At 37.2% G+C, this 21,623-nt stretch overlaps 3 protein-coding genes across 3 annotated transcripts; all 3 read left to right on the top strand.

Annotated features, from left to right (window-relative positions):
• The first annotated feature begins 323 nt into the window (after positions 1-323).
• On the top strand, positions 324-4,280 carry LOC113046461 (espin-like protein). The gene is given in 9 exon segments (XM_074559824.1): positions 324-437; positions 2,875-3,042; positions 3,105-3,232; positions 3,234-3,564; positions 3,566-3,617; positions 3,752-3,830; positions 3,832-4,157; positions 4,160-4,197; positions 4,200-4,280. Coding segments are annotated over 9 exon segments (1,317 nt in total).
• A 1,087-nt stretch (positions 4,281-5,367) lies between these two features.
• LOC113045824 (ras-related protein Rab-6B-like) lies at positions 5,368-11,363 on the top strand. The gene is made up of 8 exons (XM_026206504.1): positions 5,368-5,588; positions 7,447-7,505; positions 7,600-7,653; positions 7,768-7,873; positions 7,997-8,108; positions 8,279-8,372; positions 8,584-8,650; positions 9,170-11,363. The coding sequence occupies exons 1-8, from the start codon at positions 5,519-5,521 to the stop codon at positions 9,232-9,234; spliced, it is 627 nt and encodes a 208-aa protein (XP_026062289.1). The 5' UTR covers positions 5,368-5,518; the 3' UTR covers positions 9,235-11,363.
• Positions 11,364-13,855: 2,492 nt separating this feature from the next.
• Positions 13,856-19,738, top strand: aire (autoimmune regulator). The gene is made up of 13 exons (XM_026206503.1): positions 13,856-14,219; positions 14,331-14,505; positions 14,592-14,741; positions 15,533-15,598; positions 15,691-15,804; positions 15,955-16,094; positions 16,235-16,356; positions 16,892-16,958; positions 17,096-17,206; positions 17,811-17,932; positions 18,025-18,097; positions 18,173-18,256; positions 18,362-19,738. Exons 1-13 carry the CDS (start codon positions 14,034-14,036, stop codon positions 18,437-18,439), a joined length of 1,488 nt encoding a protein of 495 aa, XP_026062288.1. The 5' UTR covers positions 13,856-14,033; the 3' UTR covers positions 18,440-19,738.
• Positions 19,739-21,623: the final 1,885 nt, after the last annotated feature.

The raw sequence follows: 21,623 nt of genomic DNA, 5'->3' as shown, positions 1-21,623 counted from the left end.
TTATGACTTTTTTCCCTCACTGGAGACTGTTCACAGATCAGGGTGTACATTGTGCTTCAAGACCTGTATGTTATACCAGTTACTTAAAGGAAATTGAGTTTAAATTTAGGAAATCACTAATCTCTTCTCATAGAGGAGGAAAGGACCTTGTTTAGCACAGATGATTCACACCAGATATTAAAGAACTGTATTGTGAACTCTGGTGGCAGGATGGAAAATAGCAAGGTGATGATTTTTAATTATGAATTGATTTTAAGCAAATGGGACAGGACATGCTTGTTCTTAATCGCTTTGGCAGTTTTGGTATTCCTAGCAATTGGTGAATGAAGTCCCTGCCCAACCTCGTCCCTCTCCAGCATATCTGGTTCTCTCTACATTCACGTCTGGCTAAGAGAGCTGGAGTTGAGCAATTCAACACATGCATGTGGCCTCTACAGGTGAGAGTGCCTGACCCTGCATGTGTTCGGCTCTGGCCAGAGTATATATTTGTAACTGTTACAGATCTCTTACTGACATAAAGGTCAAATTCCATAACAAAAATAATCTGAATATCTAAAGTTGACTAATTCTCCCCGTCTTTAGTGTATAGTTGTGACGTCATTCAGCATGAGGATACATCTTTAGGAAAAGGAGACAGTTTTGTCCCATAAGTCCAATTTGACAAGCAGGAATCACAGCAGTCTTCACAGGATAAACAATAAAAATATGTGCTTGCTTCAGTAATAAAAAAGTTGCCCTGGTCTTTGTACTGCCGTTAATTCACCACACAGACTTTCACACTACACAGTACACCCTGGACTACATTTCCCATGATCCATTGCATCAATCACAAGTTCACTTGATAACAATCACACCATACACCTGAGAACAATCACACACACACACACACACACACACACACACACACAGCACAATCATCAGACACGCTTTATAAGCATTGGATTCTTCTCACACACTGCCGAGTATTGTTCTGCACATATCCCTCCCTTAGCGATAGCTGTGATACCAAGCAATTCCGTGTTTGTTTTCATAGTCTTGTTTCAGTTTCTACTTTCCATAGTCTTGTTTCAGTTTATAGTTTTCATAATCCTGTTTCAGTTTAAAGTTTTCATAGTTTAGTCTTTTTCTTGCTTTCCCCAGTTACTCGTGTTTCGACCCTTCACTCTGGATTCTGGATTACCCCTCTTGATTAGCCCTCTGGGTATTGTTCGTTCATCATAGACCCACGCTTGCCCTAGGATTATTCTTGTGTCTTGCCCTCTATATACCTGTTTGCCATTGTTTGACTCAGCCCTCTATATACCTGTTTGCCATTGTTTGACTCAGGCCTGTTATGACCATGTCTCTGTCCAATAGAAGCTTACACATGGATCAGCACGTCTCATCAGCCCCGTTACAAAAACACAATTTACCAGAATAAAAAAAAAATCTAATTTGAGAGATGTGACCTAGATATAAATAAAATTACAATTTTGAAAGAATGAGTCATTCAAGATGTTAACTCAAACATTCAAGATATAAAGTTTGTCTGACAAAATTGAGGGAAAGATGTGCAATATCCTTTTATTAATTTATTGAATCTGAATGCAGAGATGTAAAATAGTTTGCAATGGCATTTATTTTGATTTGAAATTAATGTGTTTATTCGCAACTGAGGTGGTATGGCGATATTGATTTCTTTGGTTTTGAATTAAAGAGCCAGTAAGATGAAAATTCTAAGCTTCCTATCACTGTTTATAAGTCCTGTACGACAGGTTTAAATCCATCCAAGGTTAAAAGGTTGTCATTTTGTCAAAATATCATTTTAAAATTACCTAAATTCTCAGAGATCCCCAAACGGTTTGCGCGAAGCTGTTCAAAAGATTCAGTTTCCTTAAACCCCACCTTTCGGTAGCATATTGTGTTGACATAGTCAGTTTTGATTGGTTATTCCGCACTCAACTTCACGGTAAACAATGCGTTAGCATCTTTTTGGGGTGAATTATGTCTTATTCCTCTCATCGCGAAGCAAACAGTAAAATAAAAAACTTGAAGAACAGTCTCGCTTCTTTCTCTTCTTAGTGGGTGTATTCAAGCCGCGCACTTCAGTTTGAATCTGAATAGCACGTTCAGCGCGGGGGCGTGGACACATTAGATATAATGAAGGGAGACATGAAAAATAGGCATCGCGTTGTTTTCATATGGATTACTTTATCACAGAATATCTGTTTTCGGCACTAGTTTAGTTTTAAAGTAGACATGTCAAGCTTTCTATAGATATCTCTCTCATGTCTCTTCGTTGGGTATTCACAGAGTTACAGTTCATTTTAATGACGTGTTTGTAAATGAAGATCAGCGCAGACAAAGGCTGCAGGCAGCACACCTTGTTTGTTATCTTTATTTTATAAGTGCACAAAGTTATATCTGTATCCAAAAAAAAGTAGACCCTTTACAGATTAGATTGATGTATTGCTCTTATCTGTACGATTAAAACTGAAAGTGTAATTTAAGTTCTTTTTGGGGTTATCAGGGGAAAATGACTCATATCAACTGTCTCCTCGACACGATGCTATCACACCAACTGCTAACCAGAGCGTCTGTGTGGGGGGTGGGGCAGGTCAGAGATTCTTTTCTCCCAAGATGGTAGGCGGGGATTATTATGCAAAGTGTTCTAGTGACGCACATAGAGATGGGCAAAAGATTTGAAATCTATAACGACTCGTTTCAGCGATTCAGAGTCGACTCCTTACTTTAGAAGCCAATAACTTTATAAATCGTGTACTTTTTGGTTTAATTACTTTGCACGTTGTTTACACTGATGGACAGCTACATCATACACTGTAATACAGGTAATTTTTGAATTCCCATTTGTGTGGCTCTTTAATCTGTTTACAGAAAGGACAGAATGGAATTGTTCCACTTGAAGCACCGGAGGCAAATCTTGCTGACATTGATTCATTGATCCCAACTCAAGATGAGAACGGGAGGCCCATTGCTGAAAGGAAGAGGCAGGTTATTGTGCGTAAGCATCAGACTCGACTACAGGACATCCACAGCAGAAAAGTAAACTTCGCAACCCTTCCAACATAAAAGTTCTTGAATAATGTCATACAACACTTACACAGATCAACTGTGACCAATACATCGAGATGGATGGTTGAAGGTATTCCCAAGTCCACAATGTCATTTTGGGCCCCTCTGGAGAACTGCTTACTAAAGATGACCTGGTTTACTTGGAGGGAAAGATTGAAAATCTCCCTTCAGAAACAATGCCAGACATATGAACTACAGCTTGCTGGACTGGCAGAGGAACTCAGGACCATTCTTCCTGCTCCCATCATTAATATCATCGTCAACACCCAGTGCCAGCAGCTCCCAAACACGGAGGAATCTCTGCCTCTTCCTGTGTGGTACAATCTTATCTCAAATATAGTAAAGAGCATGTCACTTCTCCTGACAAACCACTCAGAAACTAACAGTGAGGATGGGATCAGTAAGATGCCAAACAAAGATCTGGCATTGGTATTCACATACCATTCAGACAGATAAGGTTCAGTCAGGGGATGAAGGCAAAAGGTGCAAATTGGAGATCCAGCAATCAGGAGTTTCCGTGAAAAATCTGAGGCCCAACTCTGAGGGTCAGATACATCTAGCCATTTTATGGGCTTTTAAACAACACATCAGACACAAGGCTGCAAAGACTGACTACATTAACAAATCGTAAAGACGGCCAACTCAAAGCACAGATCACATGATTGACAGTGTCATAAAGTGCCAAAAGTTGTCCTCTTTTTGAGCAACTGAAAAAGGTCTGCGTATGCAATATCAATGCGAGCCAAGATGAACCAAGAAATTGGGACTCTTAAAAGAGAAGGAATAACAGCTCCAGTCTTCAAGCCATGAAACCGGATCACTATATCATCTTTACAAGCAAAGAACCGCAATAGAGAAGATGATTGGCAACTGGAAACGCATCTCCTCAGGGGTCCCATCATGACAGATCCAGAGCCTCCAAAGGAAGCACATGACTTTCTCGCCTGAGCAGTTCCTTCCTCTAGTAGACAGTGCTCCTGTTGCTTACAACAGCTTGACTGTTGACTTGTTCATGCTTGGATATTTCCACATTCTTGAGCAAGACCTCCCAGCCAAGGAGCATAAGATGAGGCACCTGCTATGCTTTGGGCTGTCCTCAGGGAGATTGAGGCTGGGAGACGTACAGTAAGTGGAAAGATGCTTTTGAGGACATCAAAATGCAATACTTTTGGAAAAGAGAAAATGGGATATCTAAGGAATCCGTCTAAGAATCTAAGAATTCTAAAGCCATGCCACAGGTTATCATCAAGAATACCTCATCAAATGATGGAGGACATCCCAGCAGAGATGGAAGCAGTGAATTCTCAATGTTTAGCAATGATTCAATTTGTAGTTTCACATTCTGGAAAGAGAAAGAAGAGTTGTTTGATCTTTGAGGTTTTTGAATGCAGTGATGGTTTATAATGTATCTGAAGACTATATAATTGAGAATTATTTTGAATGCAAAATAATTTGGCTTTTTGAATTTAGATAATTTAATGACAAAAAAGCTGTTTGTTACATAATAACACATTATAATTAAGTGCTTTATAATGCAGCATCAAGTTAAATGTAGCTTGTATAAATAATTACCTTGATTACACAATGAATCTGGATAAAAAGCCATCCATTCCACAAATTTTTAAGTTTGCCTTTTCTCTTTTATAAATACAACTTTAAGTTCCCATTTCTAGAGTATTGCTTATATAATATAAAACTACTAAACAAAAGTTATTTTATATATTTTGAAGAATGTTGATTATGTTTCATTTATTTATTTTTATAAAGGGATGCTGGTTTGAACTGTGAATAGCATCTCTCCCTTAATTCTACAATTTCATCAAATAAAAGCAAAACCCACAGATAACTCAAAAATATTCAACCTATTTAATTGCTTGTACTATATTAGATACTCTGCAAGTTTCTGTATGTAGGGAACCTCTATCAGTTACTGTACTATATGATTACAATTAATACATTATATTTTATATAATGTCACCTTAAAAACAACAAAAATGTAAATGGAATCTAAATCTTAACGTTTTATAATATCAACTATATATTATAATGTGCACACAGACAAAGGTTTTGCAACATTTTGTTTAGCACTTTCTATTCAGGTATTATTCAAAGGATTTACACAGAAAGGTCTAAATGCAGCCTTTGGTGAAAAGGTATATAAATACATGTTGCACTTTGAGGTGCAGATGCAAACATTGCTGCACGGATGCTTGGCCTGCGGTTTAGTGTGCGAAGAGAGTTTATGAGGGACGTTTCCGTAAACACACAGTGATATCAGACGGGCGTAGCGCCACCCTGCGCATGCGCACAGGACTGGAGAACTGACATCGCGGAGCAGCACTGCAATATCCATCGATTCGGGACCGAAGATTATCCATCTGCATTCTCGCAAGACTGGTGCCACCTGTACATATTACTCCATACCAACTGTGTCATTAAAGCAACCATGTCCATGGGAAGTGACTTTGGGAACCCTTTACGGAAATTCAAACTTGTTTTTTTAGGAGAGCAAAGCGGTGAGTCTTTAGGTTTGCCACGACTGGGTTCAGACGAACCCCTCTACCTTTCGACACATGCATGAAGTACATTAGTATGTTGTTGAGTCTTTTGTGTATCCGCTTGTTTTGTGTGTAATTTCAGACGATGTTATCTCTCTCTATCGATTCCGTCAAACAAGTCGGTTGCATATGTTTAATTTTTGATTAGTCATGAAAATGTATAGCTACGCAGACTGCTAAACACCCATATGTGAACATAACGTGATAAAATACTTATTTCAACAACTCTGTTATGATTGTCGCCTGCATTTTCCATTGTAAGCAGAAGGGCTGATAATATTATTGATCGCTGTTATTCTAGCGCAGTCTAAATCGCTCAAAACAAATATGAAATAATGTAATCGAAAGACATGCATATCGCCGTCTTTGTATATATATCTTCCTGTAAACATCCAATGATATAATGTCATGAAACAGAAAAGCGCAGAGGCTTTGCATTTCCCGAGTGTCTACTGGAGACACACCCAGGTTGGCAGTCCGTGTCTGTGGGATTCATCAGCAGAACAGAAATAAAAAACCTCATGAATTATTTTATGAGCGGTCATAAGATCAGCCTGTATGATATGACTAGATATCGTGGTTTATTCCTTTGGCTGGATGATGGTTTTATCAGTGTCACTGTCGGTGTTTGTGAAGACGTAATCAGACGTGCATTTGAGATCATGTCTGTCATTTGATGACTGGACACCCAGATATTTAAAATAATAACACTGAACATGGCGTCACCGTAAAGTTCACGTGTTCTTGAGATATGTTTGTCTTACATTTTCCAGTAATGCTTATAGCTCCTAATTCAATGGTTATCTATGCATCATTCACTGTTCTATGAAAAAAAAATGGACAGGCTGTCAGACAGAGGGCCCTCTGTACCGTATAAGGCAACATTAGATTGTGATAAGAGATAATTGCAAATTAAGTCTAAATAAGGTTTGACAGCTGTTTGCATCTTATCTAGATCATAAATCCTATGCAGTGTGAATATGATGATGGATATTACCACACCTGCATTGAAAAACATTTATTTTCTCTTTATTTTCCCATTTTATCTCAACTTCATGTTGTTCTAAACCATCTTTCTTCTATGGAACACAAAAGGAGATGTTATAAAGAACAACATCCTTTCAGTCACCACTTATCTTTTCTCCATATAATGAAAGTGAATCGTGACTGAAGAAAGGAAGTCATGCAGATTTGGAGCAACATGAGGGTAACTGATGACATGCTTTGCATGGACTGTCCTGTCTATCATCAGAAGACCACTTGTATTATGCTGTCCATGGTCCTGAAGCTGTTTGCTGGTCAGATTTGGTTGATCTTGTCTCAAGACATCAGCACAACAACCAGTGAAGTCACAGAAGAATGGGACCATTATGCCCTTTCATTCTTTGAGTTCCAGAATAACTATTGGCATTGTACCGTTTGGTGATTTTAGTATCTCGGCTCAGCCTGCCAAACAGGCTTGACCAGACTGGCCTGAAAAGAGCAATCCTCTAGTGTAGGAAGTGTACTCGGGAATTCTGCTGTCATAGTGGCTCCATGCACTGCCGCATTTTTAAGTCATTTTTCCCTGTCGCCATAACTCTAAATGACAGTGAAGTTCAAATGACATTCTCTGTGTAATCCCTTAAGAAATGTACTGTCATTTGAAGGACGGAGGTCAAGACAGCATATGTTGCAGTATGGTAGAGTAATTCAATTACTAAAAACACCGGGTTTGGGGTTGGTCAGGACAATAAACTTATTAATCACTTCAATGCATGTGATGTGATTCATCAAAATCTGAATCTTTTCCTGGTTTTGTTGGTTTGTTTTACAGTTGGGAAAACATCGCTGATAACAAGGTTCATGTATGACAGTTTTGACAACACTTATCAGGTATGCTATTGGTTCTTTTAGTACAGGCACCAAAGAGTTTCCAGATAAGTCGATGTCATTTTGTATCTTACTTTAAAGCTTTTTTCCATTACAGGCAACCATTGGAATTGACTTTTTATCAAAAACCATGTATCTGGAAGACCGAACTGTAAGAAGCTCTGAAACTAATTAGAATGAATGATTATGTTTAATACATATCACATTAATGCAACTATCAAAATCTATCATGTCTACAAATATGCCTTGTGTGTTTTTTATGCAGGTGAGGTTACAGCTATGGGACACCGCAGGGCAGGAGCGTTTTAGGAGTCTCATCCCGAGCTACATTAGAGACTCCACAGTGGCTGTGGTGGTGTATGATGTCACAAGTGAGCACCTCAAACACACACTTTGACCGATGAAGTGATGTAGAAGGAACTGCTTTTGTGTCGCCATTGATGAAATAAGCATTTAACATAGTTCCCTTATTTCTTTTCCTTTTCTTCTTCCAGATGTCAATTCATTCCAGCTAACCTCCAAATGGATCGATGATGTCAGAACAGAGAGGGGAAGTGATGTCATTATCATGCTGGTGGGCAATAAAACAGACCTAGAAGAAAAGAGGTGGAGTCTTTAAATTAAAATTTCATCTAATTTAATGTGCTAGAAATCTTAATTGACACTATAGTATCACATTTTCATCTTTATATTTTTCTTTTTTTTCAATTTACTGAAAGTTATAATTTAAATGTAATTAAAATTGTAACGCATTATGTTGGAATTTGCTCTGATAGGCAAATCACTATAGAGGAGGGTGAGCAGCGGGCCAAAGAACTGAATGTGATGTTTATCGAGACTAGTGCAAAGACTGGCAGCAATGTAAAACAGGTGAGTCTAAGAGTGCTTCATTGTCTGCTCAATGGCAAATGGACTTGATCCAATAGAGTAATTTAATTGAGATCATGCCCTGTAACATGACACATGGAAGCTCTATTTGAGATTTGATTAAGCCAGAGCTGTTGCCCAAAGGGCTTTAACTTTACCAGTTCACTCTGGACAAAAAAATCAGATTTCAGTCTCTTTCTGTTTGGTTTAATAGTTGTTTCGGAGAGTGGCTGCTGCTTTGCCCGGAATGGAGAGCCTGGATGATAACAACAAAGAAGGAAGTATCCTTTAATGCATGACATTTAAAACCACAGATAAGTTTCATTTTTGAAAATGTGTCCCAGTTTTTTTATGCAGAGGCAAAATTAGTAAACTAAATAATGAAGCCATATGTAGGTTGATAAACACAGTGACTGTGGTGCTATCAAAAACTTTTAAGAATCCCGTCCACATTTACTCTGGAACATCATCTTAACCAATACTGTGATTTTGGGGCGGGACTATCTGTTGGTTTGACCAATCACAGATGTAGAGTGTTTAGAAAGCCGAAAACAAGTTATTTCCCATTCACATTTCCACTAGTCATCATAATATCAAAAATAACCCATTTAACCCAAGTTCCTAGTCTTAATGTGCATGATTTATAGCCATATATATATTCTTTTTATAGTTGACATCATCAAACCTTATTTTTCTAATACACATATTAAGAGAAAACAATAATACTTGGACGCTGAGCTGAATACTTTAATAAGGCAACACTATTTTCTTGATTTCCTTGACACACAACCTTTTTCCAGTGATTGACATTAAGCTGGACAAACAGCCGGATCCTCCAGCCACTGAAAGTCGGTGCTCCTGTTAGTAGAAAAAACGGTCCGGACCTTCATTAACACCACATGCTTGTTCTGTTGCTTCCTATGGGTCCACGTCCAGTTGAACTTTATGATCGGAAATAGGCTTTTAACATCTGAATGGGTCTAAAATTATATTCCTCAGTTGCAAGAACAAAAAAACAAAAAAAAATCTACACTGTCTGTTTAATTGCCAGAATAATATCATAGGTAATTCAAAGTGACTAGCTAACAGATTCATATAAGACAGGAAGTGGCATGTGTACCATCTTCGGAACAAACAACATTCAGAGTGGATTATTGGTTGTTATGTTTTGTATTTTTGTACATTACAAAAAGCACTAAATGATGCCTTCACACAAATGAGTTTAAGATTCAAAACGGGCGACAGAGTAACTGTCTTTTGTCCATAGCTTGCATGTAAGACAACTTTTAGAATCTGTCATGTCCTTTGGTCCATACACATCGATAGTAACGAAGCGAAGAACTCCGAATTAATGAAAAAAAAGAAAAAAGAAGAGAGGTCCTGTTCAAAGTGTGGGTCTGTGTATACAGTACATCCTACATGTTAAACCAGTACTAGCCTCCATGAGAGGTGTGTGTACTAACCCGGTTAACCTTTAAAGTGCCGTGGCACTGTTGCAAAGAACCAATGGATTTTTCTGCTAGCTTCATGTGTACACTTTAGATCCGCCAGGCGGTGCTGTATTGTATATAGTATTTATATTATTGTGAACATCCATTATTTAGACGTGGTTTATGTTCACTTGTACAAATGTTTTCTTCTTTATTTAAATATGACAAGGGCTTCACTTTATTTTCTCGGTCTCACCTGTAGCCATACACTGGTAGTGAAGTATTACCTTTGGTTTGGGCATTTTGCTTCCTTATACTGTTTTACTCATCCACCTATTCAAAAGAATACATTATTCCTGTTTAAACCCCTTTCGGATGTTTTACAGAAATATGTGGGTTGATTTTTTTTATTTTTATTTTTTTATTATGGTTTTGTATTTTGCAGCCAACTTGAACTACAAAGAATAAGACAAGTGTCAGTCATTCGGTTGGGGTGAGAAAGGCGAATTTGAGGTAAGCCTTAGGAAACAACAGATTTTCATTTCAAATACATGCATTTTCTTCTGGGTTCTGACAAGGAAATGTATGGTTCACCACATCCTAATGTGATGAAACAGACAAATGATTGTCATATCCTTCGTAGTGAAGCTCTCGTAATCTCCCGCACATGGGCTGAATGGGTTTGTAGATTAAAATTCAAAATGCTAGTTGTAGGCGAACACTTTGAGCTGAGAGAGAATGTACCCCCCTGTCGTCCGCTCACAATATTCTGTTTCGCAACAGTACGTTCAAGAAATGTGAGTTGTTTACGAATCTCTGGAAACATAGTATCTGTAATATTTCATGCATTTGTTTTTGTTTTGTATTTGAACTGTTTACATAAATGCACTGATTAACACCACTGATTGTATAGAGATTAATTTAGGATATATTAGGTATTTATAACATATTTAATGTTAGTGCGAGTTTCTTTCTGGTGTCAGTAATTCTATTAATTGAAACCTAAATGGACATGAGGAATAACTGTGACTGAATTGTTGGACTTCAGCTTCTGGGGCCGCTGATATTAACTGTGGGGAGGGACTGAGGTTAATGAGTTTTGCACTGACAGGGCACAGAATATGTCAGCTATCACATTCACATTTCTCAAGCCGTTTCCTCTTGTTAGCTTTGTCATCTTTCACTTTTGTACACTAGTTGTGCCTTCTGTTATTGTGGCATCACAATGCAAAGCTTTCATTGTATGGCTACCTGAGAACACATACGTTACAGAACGGTGGTCACTGACTGGTCAGCCAGACAACTGATGGAGTTATGATAAAATTGTTATATTCACACATCTAGCCAATACACAGAACAAATTGCAGAACAGTCCCGTACAAGCGGAAGGTTATGTGTAAAACAGGAAATTGCTGCTGATAGTGTGAGGAGATTGAATCTGTCAAGAGTTGTTGAAATAGGGTTGTGTAGAGCAGTGTAGTTGGCTCTTTATTCACTCTGTAAGGACATTTATGAGCATGACATCTGTCTGAAAAAAATTAATAAAAATTAATAAAATCCATGTCTTAATACCAAACTGTCTATTGCTACAATGCTGTGTTATATTATTTTATACAGCAGTTTAAGAAACTAAGAATTTAATTTTTTTTGTGTGCTTAAATTGTGTATTTTTTCAACCAAGCAGAAAGTTCGGGTGAATTTCTGTTTTCAAAAATCATTTTTTTTTTAATGACTATGTAAGACAAATGTTATGTTCAGGGTTTCATTTAAGGTTTTCACAGACTGTGATGGCGAATTTCCACAGCTGTTAACTTTGTAACCCTAGCATTTATTTTAATGTGAATCTTCAACATTATACTTGGTGTTTTCTTACATTAGTTTTTAATTATATAAAATGAGTTATCCCTCCCATGTGAGTGTTTCTAATAATAAGGCTAAGGAAGTGACTGCAAATTTGACATCTTTTGTCTCTTTTGACCAATGTAAACAATCTCTTGATATTTCTTCCACTTTTGGAAAGTCATAGATACTTCAAGTTGATTTTTTTTCCATATGCTATACTGTAGGCTTAAATGAGAACACAAAATACATTTGTTGTAGTGTCCATTCATCACTATAGACGTTTACCCAAACTATGATGATGACTTCTGTTTCTCAGAACCTTGGAAATGTGTAAAAGGTCTATTATAGTTTGAGTATAACCTTGTTGGAAAATCTCAAAGACATTAATAATTCCCATGCAACATTACAAATGCCACATTAGTGGCTATTCCAGATCCAGTGCATTTATTGTGATGCACAGAGACTGGGAGTCCCCTTGGCGTGGAAACTATAGTCCTCAAGAGAGACAGGTGACTGAAAGTAGAGGCTCACATGATTGAGAAATCGTTTCTTGCCCAACTGTGGACTTTCCAAGCCATACCGCACAAATGAGCATAAATGGGAACAAATAAGGGACAGGTATATTTAACCAGCCTACAAGGTGCAAGTTAGTGTTTTAACTATAAATAGAAATTCAGTGTCACCACTTATCACAGCAGTCTTTTGAATCAATGGCCCCTAGAGACTCCAAAAGCACAAGAGTCATTTGTCCACCAGTCACAGAAAAGCCATGCCAATCACTGACAGCCATCACACCAAATAAAAGGAAACCAGCCAGGAGATTACAAGTATCCATAGTCCTCATCTCCTGCATCTGTTGTAAGTACAATGTTTAACTTTTTAGCATCTTTAACATCAGGAAACGAATGAATATGTACCATTATTTCTAAAGGCTGAATGATGATCGATAGTGTTGAATTATTAAGGTTAAGAGTCTTTGACCATCAACGCATCTGCAGCAGTACTGACAATTACTGTTTGATCTCTAACTGATTTCCGAAAAAAAAATAAAAAGGATAAACCAAAATTCAACAGTTATTAATGGAAGTTATTTCAATCAAAAAGCTCAGCTAAATATTTTTTAATTATACGTATTACTAAAAAAAATTCTTACTTTGTTTACATTATTTCAATGAATAGTAATGTAAGCTAAATATGTAAATACATGAAAATGATACTACAGTATATGCCTGTTACTGTATTATAAGTCCAGATTAAAGTGCAACATTCCATTTTAGGTAACACTTTATAACAACTGCATGCTATTAATCATTAGTTAAGCATTAGGAAACAGTTAATTCATCATTTATAAAGCATTAATAGACACTTATAAGCAGTTTATAAATACAGATATAAATGCTTTATACCTGATTTAAAAGCATATCTATAATGTATTTAATAATAGTTTTTTCATACTTTATTAATGATCAATTTATCATTTCTAAATTAAGTATAGCATTATTTACACACCAGTTATTAAGGAGTTGTCAGTGGTTCATAAGATCACTTAGAAATTGTAAGTAAATGATTAATAAACTATTTAAATTTAAATCTTTTTATTCAGACATATAGTAATAGTTACTTATAGTGTTAATAAATGGTTTATTAACATGTATTTCTACTGTAATTCAAGGTTAATTCATGTAGTTGTTAGTTAACTATTTTTGTGAGCTCATCTAAAGTGAGGACTATTTATGCCTTGTAAAGCTTTTACAAATGAGATTTAAAGGCTGTTAATATTTCTATGTTCTGTATCACTGTGTTGTGTTTGTTTCTGTTATTTGTTTAGAAGATAACTGGGCCTTTAAATATCCTTTATAAATGCTTTACAAGGCATAACTAGTCCTCACTTTAGATAAGCTCACATAAATAGTTAACTGACCACTACTAAATGCTTTATAACTACCTGAATTTACTACATTTCTTGTGATCTTATGAATCACTGGCAACTCCTAAATAACTGGTTTGTAAACAATGCTATACTTCATTGAGAAATGATAAATTGATCATGAATAAAGTATGAAATTACACATTATAGATATGCTTTTAAATCAAGAATAAAGCATTTATGTCTGTATTTATAAACTGATTATTACTGTCTATTAATGCTTTATAAATTATGAATTATCTGTTTACTAATGCTTAATTAATGATTAATAGTGTGCAGTTATTATAAAGTGTTACCCAATTTTATATAATATATAACAAGGGACCCCTTCTCTAAAAAGACCTCTACTTTGATTTCTTACAGTTTATGCACATGATAAAACAATCTTTTTAATTTTTTTTTAAAATGAATATCTGAAGATATATTTAGTGCTCTCAGAACACCAGAGCCAGAATTTCAATGTAAATGTATTTTGTGACCTGTATGCAGGACTCTTGTGGAAGCATGTCTAGGGTGGAAGGTTACGGAGAGTCTGACCTGCGCTCACAGCTACGAGCATGTAGGACTGAGATCGCCATGGCAATCCATGACCCTTTCCCACTGCTGTATGGGCTGGCGGATCACAACATCATCTCTGAACAGACCCTAAGGGTGAACATTTTCATAAAAATTACATTCCTCCGCATAATTATAAATCTGCGTAATCATAGCTCATTAAATGCTCAAACAAGGAACTAATACTATTACTTATTAACACTTAAGGAGACTTTAGAGCAAACGAAAAAGGACGGGATCCACAAAGCTGTCTACTCACTGCTCACTTTGATACTGGACCAGGATGCCACAGTCCTCCAGGGATTCTGGAGCAATCTCTGTAAAGAGTACAATAAGGAGTGTTACCCAAAACTGGAAACCCTTTTTATGAACCTTCCCAAAGGTACAGTGCACAGGTCTGGCAAACATAAGTAGGTTGGAGGATAATAATTACAGTTTAAGTGATGATGTGATACTCTGATCTGGCAGGGTTAAAGCAGGTGGCCAGACATTCAGGGAACCCCAGGATTTTGCTGCAGGTCCGCAGCCAGTCAGGCAAGAAGAGAGGGGTGGCTGAAAAACCAATGACCCACCGGCCATCACATCACCACACCAAGAAAGCCTTAACCTCCAGCTCAGGTGTGGACACTGGCACACACTCAGATTTTCATAATTAATAACTTTGAGAGAACCTTGCCTGAACGTTCTTCATTTTCTGAGAATGTTAGCTGAGCTGGAGAAAAGTTTTTTTTTTTTTTTTCTGACACTTCTTTCTATGATCTTGTGATGTTACAGTCAAGTCAGGTTATTTTCATTTAAATTGAATAATAAGCCAAACACAAACTAAATAGCAACTGATTATTATTTATTAAAAACTGCCTACGTTTTAGATGTATTACTACTAACAGGCCCAATGTACCATTTTTATATTTACAGAAGCGGAAGTGACAACAAATATAATTTTTGCATTCCCATTTGAATAAAAAAATAAAAAATCTTTATATTTTATTTAAAAAAAGCCAGCCGTTTACAGTTTCCTATAGCCTAATTTAATGCCAGTATATAGGACAATAACACAATAGTACTATAAATTTGCATACATATTTTTTTTTTTTACAGAAAAGATTCCAAACCGTGTTATTTGTGATGTTCTAATCATTTAACAAGTACACTATTCATTCTTTTACCATTCATGTACTACATATTATGTCACTTATATACAATACATTTAAATAATTTGCTTTGTATGCCGCAAGGGTAAACCTACTGTTCTCCACAAATCACAAGATATTTTTTTTACGCTCAAAAAGGCGAATTACGATTTATATTCTGAGGGAACACTTATCATTTTCTATGGCCGTGACTGGATGCTTCTAGGTGCAAACTTGATAGTCCTGAATCCTGATAACTCAATGCCTTCACTGTTCCAGGAAGCAAAGGCAAGCCTATGAGAAAGACAGATGGTGCAGCACTTTCTCAGGTCTCAGTGGGAAACGGTAATCACATGTTTGTGTGTGTCATTGGAAGACTATGCATCATAGTAAATGAATGATATTACAGAGTAATAAATATGTCTCCCAAAATGCAGGGGTCCAGGCTATATCTACCTCAGTCCAGAGGGCCGTGACTGTTTCTGCCAGTGAGCATCCCACTGGCTGCGGGACAGTGGAGGGGATTCTGATCCAGCAGGTCATCGAGTCTGGTGAGCTCAGCACATTAATACACTATTGACAGACTGTGATAAAAGCCTTTACTTAGCTAATGCTTTAGCTCTTAGTGTGTGTTTTGATAATGTAACCTTGCCGTGTAAACACTTTGGCAGCACAGATGTCTCAGCTGCTCTCTCCCACAGGAGGTGCCAAAAAATGCATCAAGGTTGGAGGAGAATTCTACTCTTCTGGCAAACTGGATGAGACAGCTGGAGTGCACAAGGCACAGACTGCACAAAACTATTTTCACCAGCAGGGAGAGCCAAGCACCAGAGCCATGGATGTAGGTGATCAAAACTGGTTTGGCTGATGGAAAATTACAGATGTTTAAGACGTATAATTCTATAGGCATAAGCGGTCATAATTTTAACCTGGGCTTGTACAATAGGTAAATCACATTTATGATGTATACTGTATGTTCAGGTCGAGCATAATGATGATGAATGTACCGTATGTAAAGACGGTGGGGAGCTCATCTGCTGTGATGGATGTCCTCGTGCCTTCCATCTCACCTGCCTAGTGCCGCCCCTTACCTCCATACCCAGGTACTGATGAGTCATGTGACGCACAGGCCACTGACCCTACCAAACCTGTGACTGCACTCATCATCTTTAGCTGTGTCAAGCTTTAGTCAGTGGCGATCATCTACATAGTAGAACACCCCAAAAAAGACATGATAAAATGAAATTATTAGAATAATAATTCAAATTTAATATAAAATTTTCAGTTAATTTTCAATGTCACAAATTTACCTGTCTGATTTATGTTCATTTCCAGGTTTAAATGAGATTTGAAATCCCAGTTTAGTGTGTTTTTTAGACAACAGCAGGTTTCAACCAGAGGGCCAATAATACCCACTATAGTGGGCCTAGCAAACTTTAGTTATATTATTTTATTATATTATTAATTAATGTGTAATATTATTAATAAATCCTATGAATTACAGAATAATATTATGTATATATAAATATCGGAATATTGGATATAGTGCGGGGGTTTGAAAATTGCTTTGGACAGTGGGGAGCCTTTGAGTCAAAACAGTCGAGAATCACTGCTCTGTATGAATGTGTTTGTTTTCAGTGGTACCTGGCGCTGTCAGTTATGCCAAAGCAACCGAGGGAAAGACAGAACATACACCCCTTTGCAGGTAAAACATGACAAGAGTAACATTAAACCTACTGAAAACAACATCTGTGTACACATATGTTTACAATATGAACTGTCAGGACTATAGGAGATTATTAGTAGTCATTGCAGTAGTAACGTCTCTTCTCTTATTTTTAGCCTGCAGTTCACCCTCCAGTGACAGAGTCAAGCTCCAGCTCGGCTGTGGACTTCTCTTTCTTCTCGTCTTTGTCCTCCACTTCACTCTCCACAGTCTCAGGAGGCCTCCAGGTAACACTTCCATGTGACTCGGTGAGAGACATGCTCACAGCAAGTATGATAGCTATAGCAATACATGCTATAACATTTTAATAATCATTGGAATCCTTTTCAGAAGGATTTTAATACATCTGATGAACAATAAAAACAATGAGAGCCAATAAGAATCCACCCAACATTAAACAGCTCAAGCATTTAAAGCAGTAGTGCGACATTACTGCAGTGTGCTAATAATTAACTGAATGTTACCATATATTGGTGGAGATAATGATATAGTTGTTATAGTTATCTTTACAGTTATTGTTCTCTGAACACACCTCTATGAGAATAATAAACGCCTCACCACAATTATAATGATAATGACACAGAACAACAGTCACTTTCACCATTTTTTTAACAGTTGATGAATAATTAAAAACATTGACAGTCAATCAGAATCTCTTTTTGGTATGAACGTGCCTTTACTGTGTGTGGAGAAATAATTCATACAAAAAAAAAAGTTTGTAAAAAAAAAACGTATTTCCACACCCTCATGTTATTTCAGTTGTTTAAATCATGCATATCTCTGACAGGATTGTGGTTATTTTAAGCGATTTATATTTTGAATCCCTGTCAGTCTTCAGATGGTGAAATGGTTGGGATGAGAATGGCGTGTGGAATTTGCCACCTCAGCCGAGGAGAGCTGATCACCTGCCCACAGTGCCTGCAGAGTTATCATGCGCTCTGCAACTTTTCAAAGTACTGATGGTATTTATAATAGAATAACTGTGAGCTCTATCATGCTTTGAATCTCAGTCACTCTTTCTCTCTTCCCCTATGTGACTTTTCAGTGGAAAGACAAGATGTAGAAATTGCTCCAGGTCTTGGGGCCCTGAAAGTGAAACATCACTGAGGAGTCTTCAGGTAATCCATACACTAAAACAACACTTTAGGACCAACTGACCTCACAGATGTTATTAGTCTGGTTTATTCCCACAGGTGAGTCAACACATGACGGATCAGGGCTTAACGCCATCCGAGCAGCTGCTCAACAGAGATGAAATGGACTCTATAATGGGGGAGGTGAGGTCATGTTTTTTAAGAGTAGACGAATAAATTAATAAATGCAAATGTGGGGAGAAGCCACAGATGAGATGCCTAACCGTATGTTTGTCTTGATGGATGCAGAGCTCTATAGATGGGATCCTGCAGTGGGCTTTCCACAACATTTCACATCCTCTTTCTGAGTCTCAGGGCTATTTCTAGTGAGTCCACTGGTTCATCTCTGCTGTGCCCAAATATCAAATCTCAGTATACGGCTCCTTCTCAGTGTTAGTTGGACTAATAGAGCGTACAGATTCAAGAATTAATTAGTTTATCAATTTCACAGGTTATTTGTATTTTATTTTAAAGGGTTTCCACCAAATTTTTAACTTATATTTGGGAAAAATACAATATGTACAATACAAAATACATTAGGATAACCTCACCCAGAAGCTAATGTTCATCTAAATGATTCATTGTCCCTCCCATTCAATACAATTTAATGATGTACAGTATTAGACAGATGTTATTATAGACCTTAAACAGGGTATACAAAACACTGTATTGAATTTTACACGGATGAATATGAGGCTGTTAGGAAGACTTCAGGCTACTATATACTTTAAATGAAAGAATGAACTAATACGATATGATTTTTTAACAAAATCATGCTAAAAAAAGTTTGCTTGGTGTTTGTTTTGGGAGGTAAATACAGCACAACTTTCTGTAAAATTTGATTTTGGCTGGTAAACCCCTTCAAACTACCATTGGTCAATGGCAATTACAGTACAGAATAAAACTTTGCTTGTGAGTATACTGTGCCGTAATATTTTAGAGAATGTAATGCATGGTGTAAAGATACTAGATCACATGTCATTTTTTTTTTAACTCACACATTTCAAACTTGATACATGGAGTTATTGTCTACTGAGAGTGTTTTGGAAAGATGTTTGGTCAGCTGAACAACTGGCATATCGTTATACAAAAGTACAATACATTGAACACACACTACACTCAAGTTCCTCACAGACTTGATTTCATTTGGGTCAAAAATTAAATAAGTCAGCAAGGTCTATAGAGGTCCCTACTATCCACCAAGGGGTCCATGATGAAATATGCATTGTGGACTTATTGTTCTGGAATGTCAACATGCATGTGATAACCCCAGATAAGAAACAGTGGCTCAAGAAAAGATGCCAAACAACGGAAAACATGCTCCCATTTTTTATTAAAGACCCATGTGTTCATCACTTTCGTCTATTTGTGCAAGTTTTTTTTTTTTGTGTACCTGTTATTACCTAGGTTATGGGGACCAAATGTCCCTACAAGGACACCAGTAAATTTTGACCTTGTGGGGACATTTTTTGGTCCCAATGAGGAAACAAGTTTTCAAACAATAAAGAATGATCTTTTTGAAAATCTAAAAATGCTGAATGTTTTGTGTGAGTGGTAGGTTTAGAGGTAGGATTAAGGAATAAAAAATACTGTTTGTACTATACAAAAAAAATAACCTCTATAGAATGTCCACATAAAACATGGCATCCCCTTTATATGTTAGTATGTGTGTGTGTGTGTGTGTGTGTGTGTCTAAATGCCCCTATGTGGGCCTTCTGTGCTCTTCTGAGAATGTTTTTTTACACATCCCATGGAATGCATGGTCCAGAGCCAACGCTGTCAGTTTTCCTTTTTGGCCTCCTCGGGAGACAAAAGAGAGTGGGAAAAGAGAGAGGAAGAGAAGAAGAAGAGAAAGAGAGCACTTGGAATGTTAATGAGAAACATGTGGGACTCCTGGAAATGTGCTGTTGCTAATGTCAAAGCATAATGCATGTCAACAAAGAGAAAAGCTTCTCGTTTGCTTTCATAAGGCTTTCGTACAAAAACAGTGAAGTGATCCGTGCTGTGGGAATTTATCAGGAGTCTCAGTTTATCAACGTTTTCTTCTACCTCAGTCCTTAAAGTGTGTGAATGCTCGCTCTCGGGCAGATGGTGTTGTGACAGGCCAGGGGCCAGACGTTGTTGGAATGTTGCGGGGTTGCTGTGGATACCTGTCCTTTAAGGCCCAACAAATAAGGAGCGGGGAATGTATTACGGTGGACCTTAAATCTCAGCAGAGCATGAAGGAAAATGTTTTTATATGAGAAGAAATTTGGCAATGCAGGCAGCATGCATCAGTGAGACAGGATACACCACAGGCTGGTTCTGTTTTATCTCCTGCAATGCCAAGACACTTCATGTTTATGATGTGCTATTCTAAGCCTTCAGGCAGCTTTTATATATCAAAGACATTCTACTGTATATCTGTTATGTCCTGTCCTTGATTTGTAAAGTCTGAAACTGGTGCCAAAGTTCTGGCTAAAATCAATACATTTGGTATACTAAGGAGCTAAAGAAAGGCACAAGCAGTTGTCAGATGAACCTAAATTATGATATTTCTTAGCTTCCATTCTAATCACAATAAACATTTTTGAAATGTAAAAATGTGAATGTAAATTTTTTTCGTTTCTAGCCTATGATGCAGAGTCAGCTACTGTATAAATACATTAATTGCATCCCTGTGAAAACTGTTTTACATGCATCCATGACCAGCTCAACACACAGCAACACTGGTCCAACCATCTGTTCGCTCAACCAATAGAAGACTGGGGCAGAATTCAGGAAACAAGTTTGAAAACAGTGCTTGGCCACACATGAATATGCATATTTCCCTACTATATAGTGTCCATAAAGCAGTAGGTGAAAAGCACCTGAATGATGACCTGCTTTTGGTGATTCTGAAGTACACAACCAAAAAATGGACAGTTTACTACAAAAGTAGTATTTCCAGATTACATCAGGCTATATGCATTAATACTATACAATCTTTTGAAAAGTAATTTCTTATTCAGTACCTTAAAGAGTATGCAATTTTAGAAGCAGTCCTTGTTTTTGCATTTGCTCCTAGTGTTATAAATATTGCACTTCACCTTTAAAAGCAATTGGATTTTTTTTCATTTGCTTAAAACTCATTTATAGTGACGCTTCTGTGGCATTTCAACCTTGTTTGATTGATTGATGTGCACCTCTGAATCTGCAAAGTGAGATTTAACTGCTGAGGTAAAATCATTATAAAGACATTATGAGTGGAACATGCACACTGATGTTCTAGATTAACATAAAAGGTCTTTTTTTAGCCACCCGCTTACTATTCTCGGATGAGTGATCCTTATCCTTCAGATCCTGGAACATGCTGAGACCTGCCCAGAGGAATTAACTGTGTTAGACTATGCACTTTTGTTGTACATCTGCAAATCCACATTGTTCATTTACATGACCTACAAATTCCAGTTATCCTTCAGTCACTGTCAAACTGTCAGTCTTATTAATAACCTCATCCTGATTCACAACGCGAGGGTTTGAGTGTGAAAAT

Source organism: Carassius auratus, chromosome 27, assembly GCF_003368295.1.
Source record: "Carassius auratus strain Wakin chromosome 27, ASM336829v1, whole genome shotgun sequence".
In the NCBI taxonomy this organism is placed as follows: domain Eukaryota; kingdom Metazoa; phylum Chordata; class Actinopteri; order Cypriniformes; family Cyprinidae; genus Carassius; species Carassius auratus.
This window is presented reverse-complemented; position numbering and strand designations above follow the sequence as displayed.

Coding starts and splice junctions, on each gene's coding strand:
- LOC113045824 (XM_026206504.1), top strand. CDS start 5,519: ATGTCCATGGGAAGTGACTTTGGGAACCCTTTACGGAAATTCAAACTT. Junction 7,874..7,996: donor GGTGGTGTATGATGTCACAA/GTGAGCACCTCA, acceptor TTCTTCTTCCAG/ATGTCAATTCATTCCAGCTA. Junction 8,373..8,583: donor CTGGCAGCAATGTAAAACAG/GTGAGTCTAAGA, acceptor TTGGTTTAATAG/TTGTTTCGGAGAGTGGCTGC.
- aire (XM_026206503.1), top strand. CDS start 14,034: ATGTATTTTGTGACCTGTATGCAGGACTCTTGTGGAAGCATGTCTAGG. Junction 14,506..14,591: donor TTTTATGAACCTTCCCAAAG/GTACAGTGCACA, acceptor CTGATCTGGCAG/GGTTAAAGCAGGTGGCCAGA. Junction 17,933..18,024: donor GCGCTCTGCAACTTTTCAAA/GTACTGATGGTA, acceptor GTGACTTTTCAG/TGGAAAGACAAGATGTAGAA.